Consider the following 23046-nt stretch of genomic DNA (forward strand, 5'->3'; position numbering starts at 1 on the left):
CAATAAAATGAGAAAAATAAACAAATTATGTTTGATAAGATTTAAATGATTACTTTGTTTGTTTTTTTTCTCTTTATAGCCTTACTGTAATAGAAATGTTTTTCTTGGTTCATTTATTTTACAATTTTATATTCCAATAAATCATTAAAGAATGAGTTCTTAAATATGATATAATAAAATTGTTTAATAATTATATATTGTGAAATTTTTTTAAATATACTATTTCTGAAAATGTTATTTGCTTTACTGACAAATTTATGACATATAAACAATCATTGTATAAAATTTCATTACTATATTATATATTTATTTATTTATTTATTTTAAGTTGAAGCCATTAATTGTAGTTTTTAGCAGATGAATTCAGAAGTTTGCTATCTTATAATAAAATAAGTGCTGGAGTGAGAGTACTTGATGGCCTCTTTTGTGTGACATGAAGTTGCTCTCTATGGCATGATCGTGTGATCATGTTTAAATAAGTAGAGATTATGTAGACTGTTGTTTTTTACATTCTACTATTTCATAATGTCTTCAATTAATTACAGATTTTAACCTGTGAAAGGCGATGTTACACGAGGTCAGAACTTGAACAGCATCGTCGTAAAGGTGATCCAGATGATAAATCGCATAAAGGTCATCCGTTATGTAAATTCTGTGATAAGCGTTATATGGATAAAGATGAACTTTGTAGACATTTAAGAAGGGATCATCTTTTTTGTCATTTTTGTGATGCTGATGGTTATAACCAGTATTACAGGTATGTAATGAATGTGAGAATAATTAATTGATTTTATTATCGGTTTTTCACTGTAAATCTATTGTAAAAATTCATGTGATATATTTCAACTTAAACAACGATGTACGAAGGTACATCGTTGTTTAAGTTGAAATATATGTAAAAGTACATATATACAGGTACATCAAAAGCTTCTAACTAATTTTACATCTCATAATTTATTTCTCTTAGCATTATTTCTTTGTAATTTTAAAGTTCTTTTTGGTTGCACTTGACATAATTGAATAAGTATATTGCTAAATACCTTAATCTTTCTATATTAAAATTTGCCTTTACAAATTAATAATAAAATTAGTGTTTGTTGTAGTTGAATTTTGAGTTATTTAAGGTTTGTTTTCCAATTCAATGTTTGTTAAATATCTATTTTCTACTGTCGTCTTTAAAGTACAAGGGACGTTCAATAATTAACAAGACAAATTTATGTAGAAAATAAATTATTTATTCAATGACGATGAAACTTAACATAGTCTCTTGCAACATTTAGATACTTGTCCTACCGTTCTGCGAGCTTTCAGATTCCTGCAGCCTAGAAGTCTTTACCTTGCTGTTTGAACCATTTGTGTACCATTTTTTTGACTGCTTCATTGTCGTCGAACTTCTCGCCACATAAAATATCTTTGAGCAGGTCGAACAAATGAAAATTGGATGGTGCGAGATATGGGCTTTAAGGAGGATGTGGCAACATCTCCCAACCCAATTTCTCAAGCATTTCTCCCACTCTCTGAGTGATGTGGGGACATGTATTGTCGTGCAAGAGAATCACATCTTTCTATGAGCACCCTGACATTTTCACCTTATTACAGGTTTCACTTTCTGTTGGAGCATGTTAAAATAATACTCATTGTTCACAGTTTGTTATTGTTCTTAATAGTTGATAAAAATTGGTCCTTGCAAGTCCCAGACGACCATCAATATCACTTTATTGGCTGACGTGTGAGTTTGAATTTATTTTTGTGGGCGAATCCAAATGTTTCCACTCAAGACTTTGCTATTTGAATTCAGGCTCAAAATGGTGTATCCATGTTTCATCACAGGTTTATTATATGATCTAGAAAGTTACTTCTGCATCAATGAGCTCAGAACAAATACAAATTTGGGTGAATGAAACATTTTTTCTCTACATCAATTTGTCTTGTTAATTATTGAGTGTCCTTCTGTTGTAATGTTTTTCCTTACGTCTGAGACTTTCTAAATGAAAACTGATAATCTATGAATAAAAACAATTTCCCGTACGTTACATAAAATCGTGTAGTTAGAATTGGGCTTAAATGTAATGTTATCTCTTTAGTTAATAAAAACAATCCTGTTTGGTTCTGGGTAAGGTGTCTTTTTATTATAACATTAAAGTTTGATTCTGTCGATAACAATTTTCTTGTTTTAAAATAGAAATTTTATTTAATACAAAGTGTGGTTCAAGTGTACAAGCCATTAGGTAATAAAATGAGATGAGTTGAAAAAATAAAACATTGATTAATGTTTTCAGATAATTAACATATTTCATTTTTTTTGTTTATATAATCACCATTTCATTGCAAACACTCTTGATACTATTTGCAAGTATATACTGCTGCAGCAGTCACATGTCAACTTAGTAAGCAGCTTTTTGTTTATTAAATACTGTCTAATCTATTGGTCGTAAATAAAAGTGCTTAGTAGGAAAATAGTGTAGAATTTTCTCAGCTTTCGGATGGTGCCAGCGGCATTTCACTATTTTAATAACTAATATATTAAAGAAAACTGAAAAAAAATTATTTACAATAATTTGTTTAAAAAAATTAGCCCTGTCTATTTAAAAAAAAAAATCTAATATGCCTCGTCTATGAATTGTTGAGACATAAGCCAACTTTTAAGATCTAGGAAGAGATGGTAGTCACTGAACATGAGAATAGGACTGTAAGGAGGATGATCAAAATCTCCTTTTTGAGTTTTTGAATTGTTCTGTTGTGCATGCAGCTATGTGTGGATGTGTGTCATCATGAAGAAGAACAATTCCTGATATTAGCATTCCCTGTTGTCTGTTTTGAATAGCATGACGCTGTTTAGAAAGTGTTTCACAATAGACTTGTGATGTGATGGATATTTCAGGTTTCATGAAATCAAAATCACATCCTTTTTATCCCAGAATACAGTTGCCATGATTTCCTTCAAGACGGGCTTGTTTGAATTTTTTTGGTTTTGGTGAACTGGAATGATGCCACTACATGTGTTGTTTCATCTGAGCATTGGCATACAAAATCTACATTTCATCACCAGTAATGATATGGGAAAAAATTTATCTCCCTTGTGGTTAAAGCAGTTGAGAAAAACATGTGCAGATGACATTCTGTGATCTTTGTGAGCGCACTTGTCATAATTTTTGGAACCTATCATATACATAGTTACGATAGCCTAGTGTCAGTCACGATTGTCAACAATGTTAACATTGAAACTTATGGAAATTCTAGAAAGAGATTGCTAATCATAAAGCGACAATTTTCTCTCACTTTTGCATTCACGTGTTCAGTTGGACATTGGACCTGCAACTTTTCTGTATATTGTGAACAGCCTTCCATAAACTCACAACACCATTGCCTCCTTCGCTCATTGCAGTAGGCTCACATGTTTTACAATATTGATGGTGAATTTCAGCAGCACTATATCCTCTTGCATTTAGAAATCTAAACTGATCGAATTTCATAATTGGCAGGCTTTGTTATTACTGCTATCATACACTGTCTTGCAAAGACAGACAACAGTGAACTGATGGCAAATTTGATGGTTACATACCCAACAGACCATGTAAAGCTACTGTGCATGCGCAAATCAATCAGTGTTGCCTGTCGCTATTTATAATTCATCAACCCTTACTTTTGAACCGCGCCTTGTATTAATCTACCAGCTGCAGCAGAATTGAATCTAACATTTCACAAGGTCACTGACTGGGGTGAAGGAGTAGGTAGAGCGATGAGGAAGGTCCCTTTCACTCAGACAGTGGATGAAGTTTGTCAGTAGGCGCCTTGTTCTGGTGAACAATGGGGCTATGTTATCTAAGCTTTTTTTAAAAACACAGGATCTGCAACGCAAAGAGCATTTCATATGTGCCTCTGTTTAATGGCAAGCACAGCCATTCCAGATCAGAAAGCGATGTTGAAATGGATTGTAAATGTAAGGGCAACTGGTTCTGCATTACCGAGACGACCACTGGCCATCCTAGGACCGCCAGAACACCTGAAAACATTGCTGTTGATGTTATTTGTTCAATCTTTAAATTTTAATTAAATAAATAAACTTGGATCAATTTTTTACCTTACCTCAATATTGAATAGTAAGACAATTTGGATTAATAATTCAAGAATTATTTTGCAAATCAAAGATAGATGTATCATGAAATATTATGTATCTATAAATAGTGTCTTTCATAGTGATTTCATAGGGTCTCAAGCATTGAGAAAAATAACATTATTTTATTTTGAATCTTAAGTTTTGAAGCATCTCTAACCTGGTGATTGTTGGTGTGGGGTGTGTATATGCATGTGCTCACATTTATGCATGTCATTCATAGTACTTAACTGCTATAACAAATTCTGCTGTTATAATGTACTTTGTTTAATTTACAAAAGTAGTATAATTGTTATCAATAAATTCCATGTCTAATTTGAATTTTGACATCGACTGTTAATTTATCTTATCACTTGATGTTGTTAATTTTTATTAGTAATGTTTTTATCATGGGCGTATCTTATCAATGAATTATTATTAAGTGTTTCCTTTGTTTTTATTTTCAAAGGACTTATTAGTATTTGAGATAATGGTTTACAATTTTTATAGTTCTTTATTAATAATTGTTTTTGTATGTTGATTCAATTTATGTAATTTCAGTTTAAAATGTTATTTAATGGATTTAAAAATGGATATTGGATGCTGTATGTATTATTGTTATTGATTTTATACAATTTGTTTTAAATTTCAAAGTTATTCTATTCACTCCTTTTATTATTCAATATGCTAAATGAAAATTAATAATTTTCCAATTCCTAAACTGTTGTTTATTTATTTTGAAAGTGAAAATTATACTTTTTTGATGAGGTACATATGCTTTTTTTCCTTATTTCAACTCTGATCACAGAATATTTTTTATAAATGTCTGCTGTTTGTACTATTTAATATTTTAGAATTAGCATTGATTTTATTCTGAATTTTTATTTCTTTCTAGAAGAAAGAAAAATGAAATATACTGCATAATTTGGAAAGAGATCCAAAACATTTGAAATTAAATCAAATTTTTAAGAGTGACACTTGAAATATATTAAGAAATTTTATTTAGTGTACTTTAAATTGTATTTAGTATACTTCTATATATATGTAATGTTACATATTTAAATCGATCATCTGCAGTGAGTAAATTTTGTATGAGCTTTCTTTTGTTTAGCTTCATCAGCAGAAAAAGGTTTTTCTGCCGATGTAAAAAATATGTAATATTTTTTTGTAATCCAAAGTAAAAAAATTAGACTGAAAACATCTTCATAGTGCTATAAAATGTTCAACAAAATTATAACTATTGATCTAAAAGTAAGTAAAACTAAAAAATGTAATTTGAAAAATTAAAATTGTAATTTTTTGTGAAAATGATTTGCTAAAATACTTAGATTTTTTTATTAAAGAGATTATTCAAAGTAGTTGTTTGATGTGGCTACTATTTTGTTGGTCACCAATTGTCCAATTTTATCTAATTTTGATTTGTTTTGTTTTAAATTCATATCAAAGTTCTCAAACTTGCATTTATTTTCTATTGATTTTACATACATAATTTTCTTGGAACTAAATTCTTTACAAATTTTGTTAGAAATATTTATTTATGTATAGATAATTTAACTTTTTTTTCTAATTCAGTTGTTTTGGGTTTTGCCAACATTTTGCTCGGAGACTACTGGAGGTAGAGTTCTGGAATATGTTTTATTCAACCTTTTTTTTTTTTTTGAAAAAAAAAACCATCAAATTCACTCGTTAATTTGAGTTTTAAGAATTTCAATATGATTTCATTTTATCCTTCAGATGTAAATCTAGACAAAATATTTTGCTAGTCAAAACTCAAAAACAATGTTTATATTTATAACAAGGATAATATTTGGTTGTCTCATTTACTGGGTTAGTAAACAGTTCAATAATGACATCCTAACCCCTGTAGGGGAAAATACCCATCTTCCCCTACAGGGAAACCACCTTGTGACACTTGTAGACACTTATGGGTTTGTCACAAGGGGGCTTGTTGTTACCTTGTGACAAACCCGGTTGCCACACTACCCCCCCCCCTCACCATTCCTAGCCAGATGAGTTTTACCAGAAGTCATCTTTTAGATCCTGTAAACCTGATAACACATCACAATCATCAGTTTAACTTCTGTCAGGATGCCACCAATGCAAAGCCTTGGCAGAAATTTCCATCAGTATATTTACAAAACTTCAACCACGATATGGCATCAACCTTTATTTGGCTTCTTCCAACCACAACCTCCTATTATAACTTACAACCCTCAACTATCAAATTAACCAATTTGCAGAAGCACAATCCCCCCACGCCTTTCTCTAAAATCAAAGGTTATACAGAAACTCTACCCATTCCTAACTATGCATTCAGATCATTATTTGATTGTCTTTTAAACATAAAAAATACTATTCTCATTCCAACAAAACAAGTGGTGGTCGCAACAAAGACAGTTTTGTTCTACAATTCAATTTTCTGAAAGTCCTCTAGATGTACTCAAAAATCAAGATACTAATGAAAACAAACCCTATATTTCTTTGCCCTGGTTCGCTTTCAGGAGCAAGGTCAATACCTACACCTTCTCACACTGCATTCCATCACAGAGCTCTCAACATATTCATTCTTATCATAATAGTGAATATCTCAGCAAACTAGGGCTCGATGCCAAAATTCCTATCTTGACAAAGCACCCAGTTAGGTCCCTAGCCACCTGGGGTTGCTACCTTTACTGACATATACATTTAGACCCCCCTCAGCCAACCTTCACAGGGCTAAGAATCTCAGGAAGCCAGCAATTATGTTCCATCTCCTTTCAGTTTAGCAATTAACTTGCAAAACAAAACCAGAATTGGTCCTTGCAAGCTCTCTAACTACTTTGTTACCTGAATTAATCAAACCAAAACTCCCCAATGTATCTTGAAAAGCACCATGTCTGGAAAGAAACTGTATGGATTTCCCCAATCGGCATAAAGCAGATTGGGGAAATCCACCTTACAACCTTCATACTTCTCACTTCTGGAAAAATGTGCATGTAACAGCCATCAGACAATTCAGTCTACCTGACCTTTTTCTTTCTTTTTCCTGTTTAGCATCCGGTAACTACCGTTCAGATAATACTTCAAAGGATGAATGAGGATGATATGTATGAGTGTGAATGAAGTGTAGTCTTGTACATTCTCAGTTCGACCATACCTGAGATGTGTGATTAATTGATACCCAACTACCAAAGAACACCGGTATCCACGATCTAGTATTCAAGTCCGTGTAAAAGTAGCTGGCTTTACTAGAACTTGAACGCTGGAACTCTCGACTTCCAAATCAGCTGATTTGGGAAGTTGCGTTCACCACTAGACCAACCCGGTGGGTAATCTAATCTACCTGACCTGCCGTAATGGAAACCTTACCCTATTGGTCATCTATTTCTTTTATTTTCTTACCACAGGTAAGTTAGCCTACCTCTTCTCTGCATTGTTACGCAATTGGCATTGAGTCGCAAGGATATCAGTGGGCCTAATACCAGAAATAACAAGGATCGCCTCAAGAAATAGTCCTATAGGCACCAATCACAGTTGAACAATAGCAGATACTGAACCCAGACAGTGTAGCATACAGCATTATAGCTTTGCATACACCCTTATACAGAACACGCATGGTTCTGAAAAGTCCCCAATCAGGGTGAACTGCTCTCCGAACACTGAAAAAAGCATTACAAGCCTTTTGGCAGCATGTTGAAAGAATGCCTAAGCTACTATACAATTGTAAGCCAATAGGATGCAGAAATTTAGGGCGTCCAAGGAAAAGATGAAAAGATCAGCTTGTGTAATCGTAACGGGGGAAAATCCAAAACATTAGGAAGTTATTGAAAGTGCTCCTTGAATTGAAGATTCTCATCAAGGATAACACCTAGATGACATACCTTCTCAGAGAGATATACCTAGTTCAGTGACTTGTCATTGATACACAGGTCAGTACAGCCACTCTACTCTTGACCAATATCATTGTTGATTTCTCTGGACTAAACACCATCTTATGTTGCAAACTTCACAACTGGAGTATCTTGCATATGCACGGGCTGCCCTGAATTCAATCTCATTTCTCAAATCTCCTTTAACCAACTGAAGCCCATCATTTCCATAAGCAATGATGTGGCATCCAAGTTCACTGGGTAACCTCATCCACATCAAAGAATCAAATTCAGCAACCCAGAGCAGGGGTCCTAAAACACTACCCTGCAGACAACCATTAGATAGTGTTGTTCCTACTTCTAAGACTTTTCAATTGCTGAAATAACTATATAACACATTCAGCTCATTCTGCATATAATCATGCTTCTGCAGCAAAAATAGGGTAGAGGGCAACTACAGATTATTAAAAGCTCCTGATATGTCCTAAAAGATACCTAAGACATACTCAGATTAATTACAAGAAACAATGCTCATAACCTTAAGAGTGGCTTCTTCTGTGCCTCTGCCTGGATAAAAACCACACTGATCATCCATCAACAACTTTCTAGAATTCACATATAACTAATGCAAAGATACAAAACCTTCTAAAAAATCTTTCCAATAACTGGCAGGAACATTAAAGGTCTGTAAGAGGAGCTCACAGTGGGCTCCTTATCGCTACCTCTAAACAATAATTAAGAACACCTTTTTTTCCAACAACAGAGGCACAGCCAGCAAATAGCATCCTTATAGAAGAATGGACAAGGAGCTCTACCATGATTTCATCAGAACCAGGGTCTTTATTCCTATAGAACTGCAAATTACCTGATGCACCTTTGCCTCTGTAATTTCTACTGAAGAAGCATCAGAGCAAAAGCAGCAACTGCCTCTCGGATTAAAATCTCAGCTTCATTAGAAACAACACCTACTGATTGGAGAAAAGCTGACAAAAGATTTTTCTTATGCTTATGCAATAGGACTGTGTACACAACACCCAAGGATCCTTATTTCCTTGCTCTCTAACAAAAGAAAAGAACGCCAAGAATCTCTTTTTGATGTCCTGACCAAATGAAAATATTCAGACCTTTGCCTTAGATACAATCAGGATCACTCCTGCTGAGCAGCTGTCCTGAGATGGTTCAGAGACTGTTTTAACAAAGACAACTATCTAGTCTACCAAAGGGCAATTCTCTCTTGACTTGAACGACAGGAAATTGAATTCTCAGTGGCATCAATGAAAGCCAAACAGAGTCTTTTGCCAGGTCTTCTGATTCTGATTGAATATTATTCAGACTTCAGTCTAAAACATGGAGTCTAGCAGAGAGAATATTAACAAATTTAGGCCAATCTGCCTTCCTGAGCAGGAAGGATCCCTGCTGAATAGAGATATCGCAACTCACAACTCACTAACCAACTCAGACATATAATTAATCGATGATCACTAGAATAATCATCAAAATTAGACTAAGCATCAACCTACCAGATATTCCTACAAAGAGTGGTGATATCAATGTCCGTTCTGCAAAACAATCTCCTTTCATTACTCCAAATAAAAGCTGAATATTTTGTAAAAAAATGTATAATGTCTGAATTTTAAAGGTTCAGGTGGATGTTTGGTAAGAAAAATTCATGCAACATCATAATATTTTGTTTAGAAAAATAGATTGTGAAACTATTTAAATTCTGCAAATATCTCATGAAAAACTACACGAGATAAACGTGATTTTAAGAAAGATGTATTCAGTACTGATTAAACAGCAATTTTTATAAATTGTGTCCAGATAAACTTTAAATAAAGGCAAAGGAATGAGTTACAATTTTAATCTGTGCTAATTAATAGTTAATTTAATATCCCAGGAATGGAAAAGCATCTGTTATTAGTAATTGATAAATCAAAGAATTGAGTTAAAAATCTGCAGATCAAGCATTGAAACACAGAAACACGAGCATTGCAAACAAGCATTAAAATTTTTGAAGATTTCATTCATGGGATTGTGTTGGAATTGTGTTATGGAATTTAGGAAGGTTGATCGGAAAATTTTGTTTCTGATAGGTGCATATTAATATCAGTAAATTAAAATAATTAGATCATTTATTTCTTAGCTAATATTACAAGTGTTAGAGAACACACTCTGGCTGATGGACCAGAGTATGATTAAAAATATATAAAAGATTTCTATCAAAAGAAAATGTTAAGACTTATTGAAGACCCACCAAACAAAAAAAAAAAAATTAAGATGCACTGTTTGTACTGCAAAAGTTATGGGAAAATATAACTGCAACAATCTTAAAAAAAAATAATTTTGATATTCTGGCTTTGTTCTAAATAAAAAAATGAACAATATTTATGAAGAAGGTGATCAAATAGTTTAATATTCTGCAGTCTCTTAAGGAAATTTGGATTTTTATTACTCATATATGAATTAATAGTCTTAAAAGAGTCTAGGCTGTAACAGCAGCTTTTGTCAGTGATGCTACCAAGAAAAGCATTTTCTATCAGAATAAAAGAGGGAAGAAGATGGTGAAACTGAACCAAAGATATTGCCACCACCAAGTAAGCAAGTATTATATGCTGTTTAATTAATTTCTGTGTAGTTTTTTGATGCCACTGCATCAAAATCTAGAATGTCAGATTTGAAAATAAATAAAAACAAATAATTAAAATGTACTATTTATTTAAATATAGTATAACAATTTTTCAGGCTGTTCAACAATTGATAATTTTTTTTTTATGAATATTTTCATTAGTGTGTTTTACATAAAATTATGTGTTCCATAATATTTTACTTAAATTTAAATTATTAAAGAAAATATTTTTAAAACCTGGTTTGGTATCTGCTTCTCTCTGAATTAGTGTATGTTTTTTTTCTTTATGTTTAGATTTTATATGCGCAAAGAAAATTTTTATGTAAGTTTACATTTAATTCTAAAACATTGTCATCACAGTATATAAAAATAGATTGAAACTGCATCGATTTTTAACGTTTATATTTAAATCTAGATAATGTGAACCTCATTGTTGCAGTGGAAACAGGTTGGTCCTTTGAGTTTGTTAGAGACATCACTGCAGTGATGTCTCTAACAAAATTAGCATTTCCTTCTGGCCATCATCAAAACTGAAAAGAACTCATTTGTGAAGTTTGATAATCGTTGCACTTTTACCATTTATGATTCTACTTTTACTCCCCTCTTTAAAAATATTTATACTATGCATAAAATTTGCTACAACTCGTGTAATTTTCCTTGTTAATGGTTTATTTCTCTTATTTTTTGACAAAATTTAACCAGATTTTATTACTCAACTTTTTTCAATGAGAACTTACTTCTTGCTATGTGCATCCGACATTGTCAGCATGGTGCATCTCATACAGTTTCACAGCCATTTGTAGAAATTTCCTGCACATTTAAAATAATGTCAGTCAATGTTCCAGTTTGATTCAAGGCCTTCAGACATTCAATTAGATCTCGTTTCATTTGGTTATCCTTGCTGCAACTGCATTCGAAGATTATATGTTTAATTGTTTCCACAGCATCACCACATCTTCCACATATTGAAGATTCAGTCAGATGAAACCTGTGTAAATATTGTTGCATAATTATATGACCGGTTCAGATTCTGGCCATGAATGTCTGCACTTTCTTGTCATTCTTTTGTAAACCATGATATCATTTGGTTCTTTCTGTATGTTATAGACTGTTCTGCCCTTCAAAGAGAATTTCCACTTTTCCACCCAAAGTTTTTTGAAGATTCCTCTACCTTAGTTCAAACCTGTTGTCATTATTTCCGTCTTCTCTGGCTTATTGGCTTGATGTGATCACAGCCAATTTATCTGCCACTTCATTGCCCGCTACACCACAGTATCCAGGAATCCACTGGAAGCTTGTGTTTTTGTTTGTTTTGTGAAGCAGTTCCTTAATACAGCAGAAAAAAGTGAAGGCTTATAGTTAGAGATTGTGTACAGGGATGTTTTTGAGTCTGTCAAAATGCATATCTCACCCTGAGGCAGATCACAGCATATCTGCAACGCCATAAATATAGTTATTAATTCAGTTTCATGACTAGATGAAGGCAAAAAAGGACCAGATATTGCATATTTAGGTCGGAATGTAGACCCCGGAGCCTGAGAGACAATTAGCCGTAAATGTGAAGAAAATGTTAAAATTTTGATTTTATCATTCCTATAGAGCTTTGTCTTAATAATTCAATGTCCTCTTGCTTCGTTAGTTGGTCTGAAAGCTCAGTGTTGGTGTTAGGTCTGGTCCAGGACCATGAAGGTATAGTATTTACCAGCGGAATATTCTCTAAAATAAAATGTGCTAATGAATTCCTTCATAAGTGCATCCAGGGAGAAGCAAAAGGACTCTACATGCTCTTTCATTGGATTGAAATTGTCTCATAGGATAAGTGTATGGGTACATCTTGTGCCACAGAAATTTTGTCCAGGTTTTTCTTTTATTGAACAACATCAATGGCTCAATGTTAGTTAGATCTGCAGTGCTTCGATGGAAGTAGTCTTGAACATTGAAAGCAAGCTCTCACTGCTATCCTTATATTTGTGGGTTTCCTTCATCTTTCTTCTACAGCATTTTGACCATTCAGTGCCCACTGACACATGATGTTCTTTCATATATTTCCATTTCATTTCACTAGTTAAAAGGACATCTGTTCTTGTTTTACACCATGTTTCTATTCTTTTAAGATTATATTTTCCTGTTTTACTCATGATCATTGTCTTATTTAACATCAGTTTCTCCCTAATTTGTTGAACTGATTCTTCTAATATTCCAGACTATAGTTTTAGTCTATTAAGATAAACATTTTTTCTATTTACATGTATGGAATGGAATGGAATGCAAAGTTGGCGGGACTTTATTACTCCCTACTATATCGCAGAACCTGGACAGAGTCCCTTGCTGCTGGATGATTCTAATCGGGCTTGGTTTTTAAAAGGGTTATTTAAAATCTCGGGTCTAATTTTTTCAAGTTTTGTGTATTATTATTTTAGTGGATTTAAGACGGATTTAATTGCATTCCAATCCGTTGTTCAACGTTATCGAACCCATTTTATGGGCCGACCGCAGAAGGCTAGGCTTATGAAGCCTGTCCTCCCGACGCAATTCCCCTTCAGACCGTCTACTGAAGTCCTTTCGGTGCTAACGCTTAATAGGCTAGCAGGAATACGCCACAACGGGGCACTAACTATAAGGAGGGAGCAATGCGATCCCTACTCCGGAGGAGTCGCAATTGCTGGTTTATTTTGTCTAACTTGTAAGTTTTGAAAAGGAGAGGTTGTGTAGAAGCTCTTCATCCGCTTCTGGTATAGCTGCCCTTCAGGACGCATCTCTGCTGGGCTCTGTTCCGGACTCCAGTCCGTGATGTTGAGACGAGTGGTTGGTCTTCCTTCTTCTTCATCTTCTTCTTCTTCTCCCTCTTCTTCTTCCGAAGACCTCTTCGTTCTTCTTTGGCCTGCACTTTCCAAGAATTGGTAGTAACCGAAGTTACATACCATTAACCTTGGAATTCCCGAGGCCCCGAAGGGCTGAACGGGGGAAAGTGCAGGTTTCTTCGTTCTTCCGTGCTGTCAGTGGCTGCTGGGCTCGTTCCCTCTTTCTTCTTTCTTGAAAGGAAAGGAAGGTAATAGGGAACTTACAAATGGTGATACCTATTCGCGATCGCGGTTTTGGGGCGGCGATTTTCTTAGAAGAAGTAAACAGAAATTATTCACTCCACGTAATTATTAACCTTCAGACACACGTGTGTCTGAGAAGAGGTTGGGGGGACCGCGTGGCCGCAGTGAAGAAACCATTTGTTTTTGTGGTGGCTGTTGATATCTGCAACAAAAGAAGCAGAACATACACACGAGAAAGAAAAAAAAAAAAAATTTTAACCTTTACTTTTCTTTGGACTGGCAGGATGAGAGGAAGGAAAGGCCGTTACCCAAGACGGCACGACGAGTCGTTCCACATCCACGTTTCTCCCGTTTCTGAAACAAGAGAAACAGAACAAAACCTTCGCGGAAAAAAAAAAAAAAAAATTTGACCGCGTTTTTGTTTTTTGCGCGACTTACCATATTTGACGTCTTCAGACTATATAACTCGCGAAAACCATTCACTCGCGACCCCGGAAACGCGTCTGACGCACTATTCCGTTTATGGCTCATGCGATATGGAGGCCCCTAAGCCTGGTTTGTCGATTTTCGGCTACCGCACCGCACCATCACGGTGGTTCGTCCAGTATGGCGTGAGGCCGCTTCCTTACAACTGTCGGAGTTGGGTCCTCTCGGCAGATGTCCCGAAGAGGACTGTGTTCGGACACAGCCGCTCTCCCGAACAGCCTGCGCCACCCCCACCTCGGACACGGATTGAAATCTCACATCAGATCGGAGAGTGGCGTTCCTGACGAACCACGGAGCTCCAAAGATCGTCCGCAACGCGATGTTTTGGACGGCCTCGATCTTCTTTTGAAGCGAGGAGCTCAACACTGCCCCCCATGCCGGGTAAGCATATGTTAGAATCGGCAGTACGTACAGCCGAAAAATGAGAAGCTTAGTTGCCAGTGGGTAGGGGCTGGCACTGTTCAGCACTGGGTATAGCGAGGCTCTGGCGGCCTTAGCCCTCCGGGTCGCATAATTAACATGTTCGCCGAAGGTAAGCCGCCTGTCCAACACCACCCCCAGGTACTTAACTGTTTTCTCAAATGGGATTTTCTCCCCTGAGATTTCCAGCTGTCTGGCCGGTTTTCGTGTCTTGCATGTGAACATCACGGCCACCGATTTTTCACCGTTGACCCTGATTCTCCACATCTCGAGCCACGGTTCCACTAAGTCCAGCTGCCTTTGGAGCCTCCAGACCGCGTAATCCACATTTGCGGATTTGTAGAAATATGCCGTGTCGTCTGCGTAAAGGGCCGTTTTGACCCCTTCCGACAGCGGCATATCGTTCACGTACAAATTGTACAGGAACGGGGAGAGCACTGCTCCTTGGGGAACCCCAGCGGCTATTTCTCTGGTAGAGGAAATCGTTTCCCCTATGCGCACGACAAAATGTCGGTCTAGCAGATATGACCGCATCAGTCTGACATAGCGGTAAGGGATCGCCGATCGCGCATTTACATGTAGAAAGGCTCTTTTTTTTTATAGGTAACTTCCTTTTCATATGTTAACTTTGGTTGCTGCATTGTACTTGATGGGCTGATAGCTAAGTCCCAGCATATGTTGGCATTCAGTTCACACTTTGCTAAGTGCTATCCAGGGGCACAAACAAGAAAACCCTCCTCTCAGTGTTCTTAAAAAGGCAACATTGATCGTGAACAGTATGGCTGTAGTATTCTGGAACATAGATAAATAGTCTAAACTTCTACAGTATAGGTTATATATGAATATTAAATTGACTACTCCATGACATCAAGAGTTTATCCTTCCAAGAGATGCAGTATTAACAGTAATTTTATTAATTAAAATTTTTAATAAATAAGTTTTATTTTGTATTTATATAAAAAAAGAATATAATTACTTTAGTTATGTTATGTGAGATTGCATTTGAGTAAGATTTGAAGATATACACTTAAGTATGATTTTATGTGTATGTGAGAGAGAGAGAAACACACTCCTAACTTTTATTTTAATTATTTTATTCAGTATAGTTAATCTTCAGTTTTAATCGTTAATAAAGATATTTATAAGTATATTGATAAGATATATCTGTCTTTATACGTCATTTTATCTTTTTTATTCATGTTTTAATATGATTTGTATTTTTCCTCTCTATTTTATAATCATATTAGATTAACTTAGTGATATGTAAATATTTTATTGAAATAATACCTTTAATTCATGTTATTCTCTGTTTAACAATTCTTGCTGTTGAGTTTGTTATTATTCTAGGGATTCATTATATGTACCCATTTCATTTCTGTAAGAGTAAGTCTATTCATTAACAAAATATGATATATTACTTATTTCAGGTGTGTAGAATATGAATTAACAATTTCTGTAATTGGTGCATCAGAAAACATATGTTTTTATTTTTAATCATAAAAATAAATGTAGGTTTCGTTGTTGGAATGTATTGCAATAAATAAATGTTCATTTTTTGTCATCTACAACTTCAAGTAGTAACATCACTTTTATTCATGTTACAAAATTTGTTCTTACCGTATATGTTACTTAACTTCATTTAGAGTATAGAGTATATTTACAATAGTAACTAAACTGTATTTTATTTAGAGAGTGAAATCATAATAATTAGTTTTATAATTAACTATTTTCTGAATTGTCAAGGTGATTGATTCATGTGAGTATAAAGTCTATGTGAATGGCATCAGTTGATGAACAGGTCCACCTGAATTTGATTTATAATTGGTCACTCGACAATATAAGAACTTATTATACATTAAAATGTGTCTACATATTTTTTCCTCAAGATTTTATAAATTGCTGAACATTTTCGCTCCTGGTTACATGAAGTTTTATTTACCATTTGATGATAAATAAAACTTCTTATAGTCAGTTTAAAAAAAAATGTTAAACCATTTCTACAAATGACTATAACTACATTATACATTATACTGTTATTATACATTATGACTGTTGTATGATTATAATTGTTGAAGCCTACTGTATTTAGTTGTGCTTAGTGATATAGTCTCATTGCTGAACAACTAGTTGTGGTGTTAGTTATTCACATTTTTGATTGCACTGATGTGCTCTGTAGAAAATTTAATTACTTTTCAACATATGTCTTTAAATTAATATTTTTCTTTTTTTAGTTTTCTAAATACTATTGTATATAGGTTGTTCAGAAAATAACCAATCATTTTTACGCGCCAATGGAGATATTTAGTGATGTACAGTTGGCAACATTGTGTACCACATATCCTCTTCTTTAACCACATGTTCATGGATAGTTGATATCTCGTTTAGTTTTGTGTTAATGTTATTTGAATGCAATAGGTTAAAGTTTTAGTAATGATTTTTTGATGATGTATATTTGTCAAATGTCATAGCCGTAAACCCAGCTGTCATCTCCTGTTATGATCCTTTGTATGAATGTTTCATCATCATTGGCTTGTTCAAGAAGTTGCCAACAAATGTCCTCTCGATGTTCTTTCTACTGTTCAGTCATCAGATAGACAAACTTTGCCACAACTCGATGCATGTTCAAATTTTTAATTAAAATGTCATGGCACGATCCAATTGAGATTTTAACCTCTTCTGCAAATTCTCTGACAGTTAGTCAGCAATCTGCATGCACCAGATCATTGATTTTCTGAATGACAGTATCATCAGTTGAAATTGAAGCCTATCCTGATCAAGGGTCATCCTCATTTGACTGACGACCCTTTAAATCGTAAAAACTATTTGTAACATTGCGTATGACCCAGAGCATCAATTTCATAAGCTTGTTTTCAAAGGTTGAAACTTTTTTATGAAATTTTTCCTCAGTCTCATGTAAAATTTTATGTTGTATTGTTCCTCCCAAAAATTGCTACTAACATTTAAAAGCATTGCACTCAAATAACAATAACATGAAAACTAAATGAGATATCAACAATCCAAGAACATATGGTTACAGAGGAGTTTATGCGGAACACAATGCTGCCAACTGCACTCACTAAATATCTCCGTTGGCATGTAATTAAAAATGTTCGGTTATTTTTTGAACAGCTTCGTAAGTTGAAATACATTGGAGGTTGGATGAGTAATGAAGGTCCTAAATTAAGCTTAAATTTTTATAAAGTATATTTATTGCTTACCTCAAGAAGTTAATATAATTTGCAGCAGGCTTGTTCTACTTCTAACACATCCATTAAAGATTACTAATAATGTAGTTGGTAGTATCTGTTTCCTAAATATTGAGCAGTTGTAAAATTTTCACTGTTTAAAATTGTACCTTATGTGTGTCATATTTAATAGCTTAGAACTTTTTCTTATATGCCTAAAGAGTAAGATATTCAGTTATCCACATGCTGTATCAAAACTCATGAAGAACTCAAAAAATTGTTCACAAAGTAGTTATCGTAATTTCTCTGTATATGTTTTATTGTGTGATCGAAGGTATAATAATAGTAAGTGTAAGTTGAAGAATGTCAGAATCAATATGTTGGCCACAGTCAGGATTTAGTGTTTAAAAATAAGAATGCTTAAAGGTAAAGTTAAATATTTAAAAGACTCCTGATTTGTTGAAAAAGTTCTTTTTAAATTATAAAAAAAGTTTTATTAAATTGTCTGTTTTATTGTAATTTTAATATACTGTACCTTGATAAATAAAGTTACTTTGATTTAAACCCTGGCTTGTAAGTCAACCCCTAATTTTGTATTATATTTTAGTTTTAAAAATGTCAGCGTTTACATCAACATTTATGTTAGTTGAAATAAGGTGTATGTGATTTATGTTTATTTTATTTTTTTCTTGCATATTAACTCTATTTTTCCTAAATAGTTTTTTTTTTTACCAATTATAGGGAAATTTTGTTGCTGAGGTTAAATTGTGAAAAATGGTAATGTTAATTTTTCCTCTAGTTAAACATTCATTTATATTTTTCCCTATGTCTCTATATCCCATCCTATATCTCTTCCCATCCCCTGACCTTCATTCTCTTTTTCTACATGATACAAAGGAATGGTTAATTCTTGAGCTCCTTCTCCTTAAATAAAGGTGATTAATTATATTTATCTCTCTTTATGGAATAAACATAAATATTGTGTTACTGTTTTTTAATTGTGCGTGTTGATCTTGTAAAAAGATAAGAGAATAATAGCATTTGAGTCACAAAGAAGTGAACTTGTTCCTTCTTAATACTTCTGGCCTTTAGTGAATAAATTGCATTTTATCCCATCAGAAGTTTTATAATTTTATAATTTCTTTATAAGTTTCATTTTTATAATTCAAGGCTTAGTATTCTAAATGTAGTACAATAGCCACAGACTTTGTGGAATTCATTATCCAGGAAATTGAATATTTGATAATGTAGTAACTTAATATAAACTTTTTTTTTTGCTTGCTAGTAGTAATAAAAAGTTGTGTGTACTTTTTTGAATGCTTGGTAATTTATGAATTTTTCATATATAGTTCTTTAACGTATCTGCTTAATTTTGTGATGATGAGATCTTATGTATCACACTTTCTTAACAAAAAGGAGAGGGTATATTTATTAGTACCATTTGTTTATTTGTACTGTTTGTCCCAGTTTTTCTAAGAGACTAAAGCAGTTGAATTACAAGAGGTGCAGGACAAAGTTGCTTTTTACTGAGAGAAACAAGTTTACTGTACAGTCAGACCTTGTTATGAAACTGAGTGGAAATGTTGCTCGTATGATTGTTTGTCTACATTTTAGTGGGCTTAACAAGCCGATATGTGATTATACATTTACCTAAGTGTGTAAGACAATGGGAAAACCACTTCATTCCTTATCCACCTCAGTAAGTCAGACATGGGATGCTTGTTATTGAAAATGGTTATGCTATTTTTGGAATGTGACTTTTCAGATCATTTACAACCATTATGGTTTTGGTACTTAACTTGTACCACATACTGTGGTGGTATCTTCTTAAATTCAAGTATGTTAAGTTATTAATTTTGTTACATTAGTAAATGTTGAAGTAGATGTTAAATAATCTGTTTAAAAAAAAACTAAGGGAATCAGACTGCAATTAAAGTGGTTTTGTGGTTAGCATGCTTGCTGGCACCTTTAACTTGTCTTTGGTACCTTTCCTAGCAAATTAGTGGTATTTTTTTTACCTTATTTCATTCATTTCATCCCCTTTGTTAAAATATATATAAAGCATATCATAGGTTATAATAATATAATAGAATTAAAGGCTACTATTAAGCAGTTAAATCAAATAATTAAAGACATATGTGTATAAATTACAAGATTATGTGTAAAAGTCAGTCGAGTGACCTTTTTTTTTTTTTAACCACATATGTAATTTGATAGAAGTTTAATACATAAAGTTAAAAAATCATAGTTACTGTACTTTAATTTTTTGTCTTGAAAAGAATGTTACAATTGGTAATAAGTTGTCACTAATAATTTGGAGGAATTTAGGAAATTATTTGTGAATAAAGATGCAATTTTTAATATTGCAGATGTTTCTTTAAATTAAACAATATTTAAAAAGTTGAGTAACAGTAAAAGTTAGCTGTAAGAATGCATCTAGTGAAAATAATGTGAAAAATCAACTACCACTGAGTGAAATAAAATGTCTCAAATGTGCTAGGATATTCAAACTTACCCAATGATTCAGGGATGTAAAGACTTATAGATGGAAAGCTTAGATTTGGAATTATGTATAATGAAATGAGTATTAAACAGACAAAAGCAATGAAAACATTTGTTATTCTTAAATTACTCATTATTAAGGGAGTTAATAAAATGTTATCAAAGTACATTGAATGGTGTAAACAATAAAACAAGAAGAGATTTAAAAACCAATCACATGATGGCAAGTCTTTAATTTAGCGATTATGAAAAGGTCATGACAAATTAATTTAAAGGTTTACAATTTGTAGGAATTAAAATTGTAAAATAGTTAGTTTTGTTTTATAATGTATAAATAAATTATATAAATAGGAGATATTTTTTAAAACAAAAAAAATTACTTATCAAGTTACAACAGCATTTAAACATTATTTTCTTTCATGAATTTTCATTAATTTATTGTTCTGCAGTCCTGGATGTGATAAATTATTTCTACTACTTCTGTAAAATAAAACTTATGCCCCTAATGATGATTCTTTTTCATAATGTAATTTTTATTGATGTTAATGTAATAGACTAGATTTTTTTTAGTTTTCTTTTCTTTTCAGTTCGTATGACACATTACGAGACCATTTTCGTTCTGAACACTATCTCTGTGAAGAAGGTGGTTGTTATGATGAAAAATTTACATCAGTATTCAGAACCGATATAGATTTAAAAGGTAATTAAGATTTAAATCATGATGTTTGATTAACTGACTGATTATTTTAAAACGTATTTTTTTCATCCTTACTAAAAAGTTCTCCTTTTTTTACTTGAATGGAAAAGTCTTGCTGACTTAAGACACGGTTGACAAAATCATTCTGTTATATCTACACGTACACACTGGAAAACCATTGTAATGAAATATCAGTTAACAAAAAAAAGAAGTTATTTGTCGCTACTAACCTGTATCTTACGATTTTATTTTACGTGGCTTTATCTGAAAAAATCAAATAAAAACAATTTTTTTTTTTTACTAAAATAACATCTGCTTATTAAAATATTTTTCATGCAAACAACCTCTTTAATTCAGAGAAAAAGGATACAGTTCGAATGTTAGCTGCAACAGTATCATAACCTTTTAGATAGCTGTTTACAAGGAATTGTTGTTTCCTTTTTCATTATCATATGTATGATATTCCCAGATATATACTTATTACTAAGTATGTTTCAAAATTGTTTTCCTGGAACATGAAATTTGTTATTTAAATGTAGTTTATGAAATATTTAAAACACAAACTATAAAGTAAATAATCATATAATACATGTGATAATAAATATGAATAGTGTATATTATATACATTTTTTTTATATTTTATAATAAAATATTATTTATTTTTTATTATTTTTGTGTGAGATGAGTATGTTATTGTTTAAGCTGCTCACATTTGAGAAAATAAACATGTATTTTCAAGTATACTAAACATTCAAGTATTTGAAATCAATAGCTACAGATTAAAATCCCTTATATTTGATTAAATACACATAGTAGAAAAATAGTGATTAATTTAATTAATGAACAAGTAAAATTTGAACGCGGTGATTGAATTAGAAAAAATTAATTTAAACTATTCAAAAATTTATAATCTATATTTCTAATACATTCAAATACAGCATCAGTTATAATTATTTTTATTATAAATTTAAAGATTGTAATATCAACAGAAAAGTTAGCTTTATTTCAGTGACAGAGATTAAATGTATGGCTGTTTAGTTTTAAATTATGTTTTTATCACATTTTATTAAACATTACTATAAACAGAGATCTTAGTGAAAATACTTAAATGAAGGTAACAAATCAAAAGCAATAAGTGATAAAAATAAAATAGTTTTTAATAAGTTATTAATTCTGTTGTTATGATACAACCTAAAAAGTTTGTTTAATTATTTATTAATATATGTACAGTAAGTATCATTTACAGTGACATCGGATATAGTGACCAAAAACTTGTCTCTTGGTTGGTTTGATATGCTGTTAGTACATAAATACAGTATGTATATTGTTTATAATTACATCAGTTGTAGTGACATATCGGATATTATGACTTATTTTTTCTACTGGAATCCAACATTTTATCACTTATAATGACTGATAGAAGTGACTTGTCAGTAACGTAGTATATCTACATTGTAGCTACAGAAATATTTTGACAGTTATAATAAGTCACCTTTTCCTTTTTACCTGCATACGTACTATAGTTCTTGTTTTTCTTATCTTATAATGACAGAACAGAAATTACTCGTCAGTAATGTAGTACAGTAAGTATCATTTATAGTAATAGTATGTGATATAATGACATATTAAATATAGTGATCAAAAACTTGTCTCTTCATTAGTTTGGTATGCTATTAATGCATAAATACAGTATATACATTGTTTATAATGACATCAGTTGTAGTGACATATTGGTTATTATGACTTATTTTCTACTGCAATGCAACATTTTATCGTTTATAATGACAGACAGAAGTGATTCATCAGTAACGTAGTATATCTACATTGTAGCTACAGAAATATTTTGACAGTTCCTTTTTTCTTGCATATGTGCTATAGTTCTTTTTTTTTACTTTTTGTGTACCAGATTATTGTAAACTTATATTAATCTTTTGCTGTGAGCGTATCTTATCGTGTGGGTACAGTATTTTATTTTACGTATCCTCTGTAATTCATTCAATAGTGATTTAATTATAACTTCGCAAAAAACATTCACGATAGAGGAATTTGTATTTATTATTGCGTAGTTTTGTCGGTCCCTTGGAGGTCACTATAAATAATATTTAATGTATATGCACACTGTTACTGCAAAATATGCATTTATAA

The 23046-nt window shown here is 32.5% G+C and overlaps 1 protein-coding gene across 1 annotated transcript in view; it reads left to right on the plus strand.

Annotated features, from left to right (window-relative positions):
* Nucleotides 1-23046, plus strand: part of LOC142329672 (E3 ubiquitin-protein ligase ZNF598) — a 66873-nt gene that overhangs the window by 20897 nt on the left and 22930 nt on the right. The window contains exons 3-4 of the mRNA XM_075374352.1: nucleotides 546-757; nucleotides 20792-20904. Coding sequence (XP_075230467.1) covers nucleotides 546-757; nucleotides 20792-20904 — 325 coding nt within the window. The remainder of the gene's footprint in view (nucleotides 1-545; nucleotides 758-20791; nucleotides 20905-23046) is intronic.

Source organism: Lycorma delicatula, chromosome 9 (assembly GCF_047948215.1).
Source record: "Lycorma delicatula isolate Av1 chromosome 9, ASM4794821v1, whole genome shotgun sequence".
Taxonomy (NCBI): domain Eukaryota; kingdom Metazoa; phylum Arthropoda; class Insecta; order Hemiptera; family Fulgoridae; genus Lycorma; species Lycorma delicatula.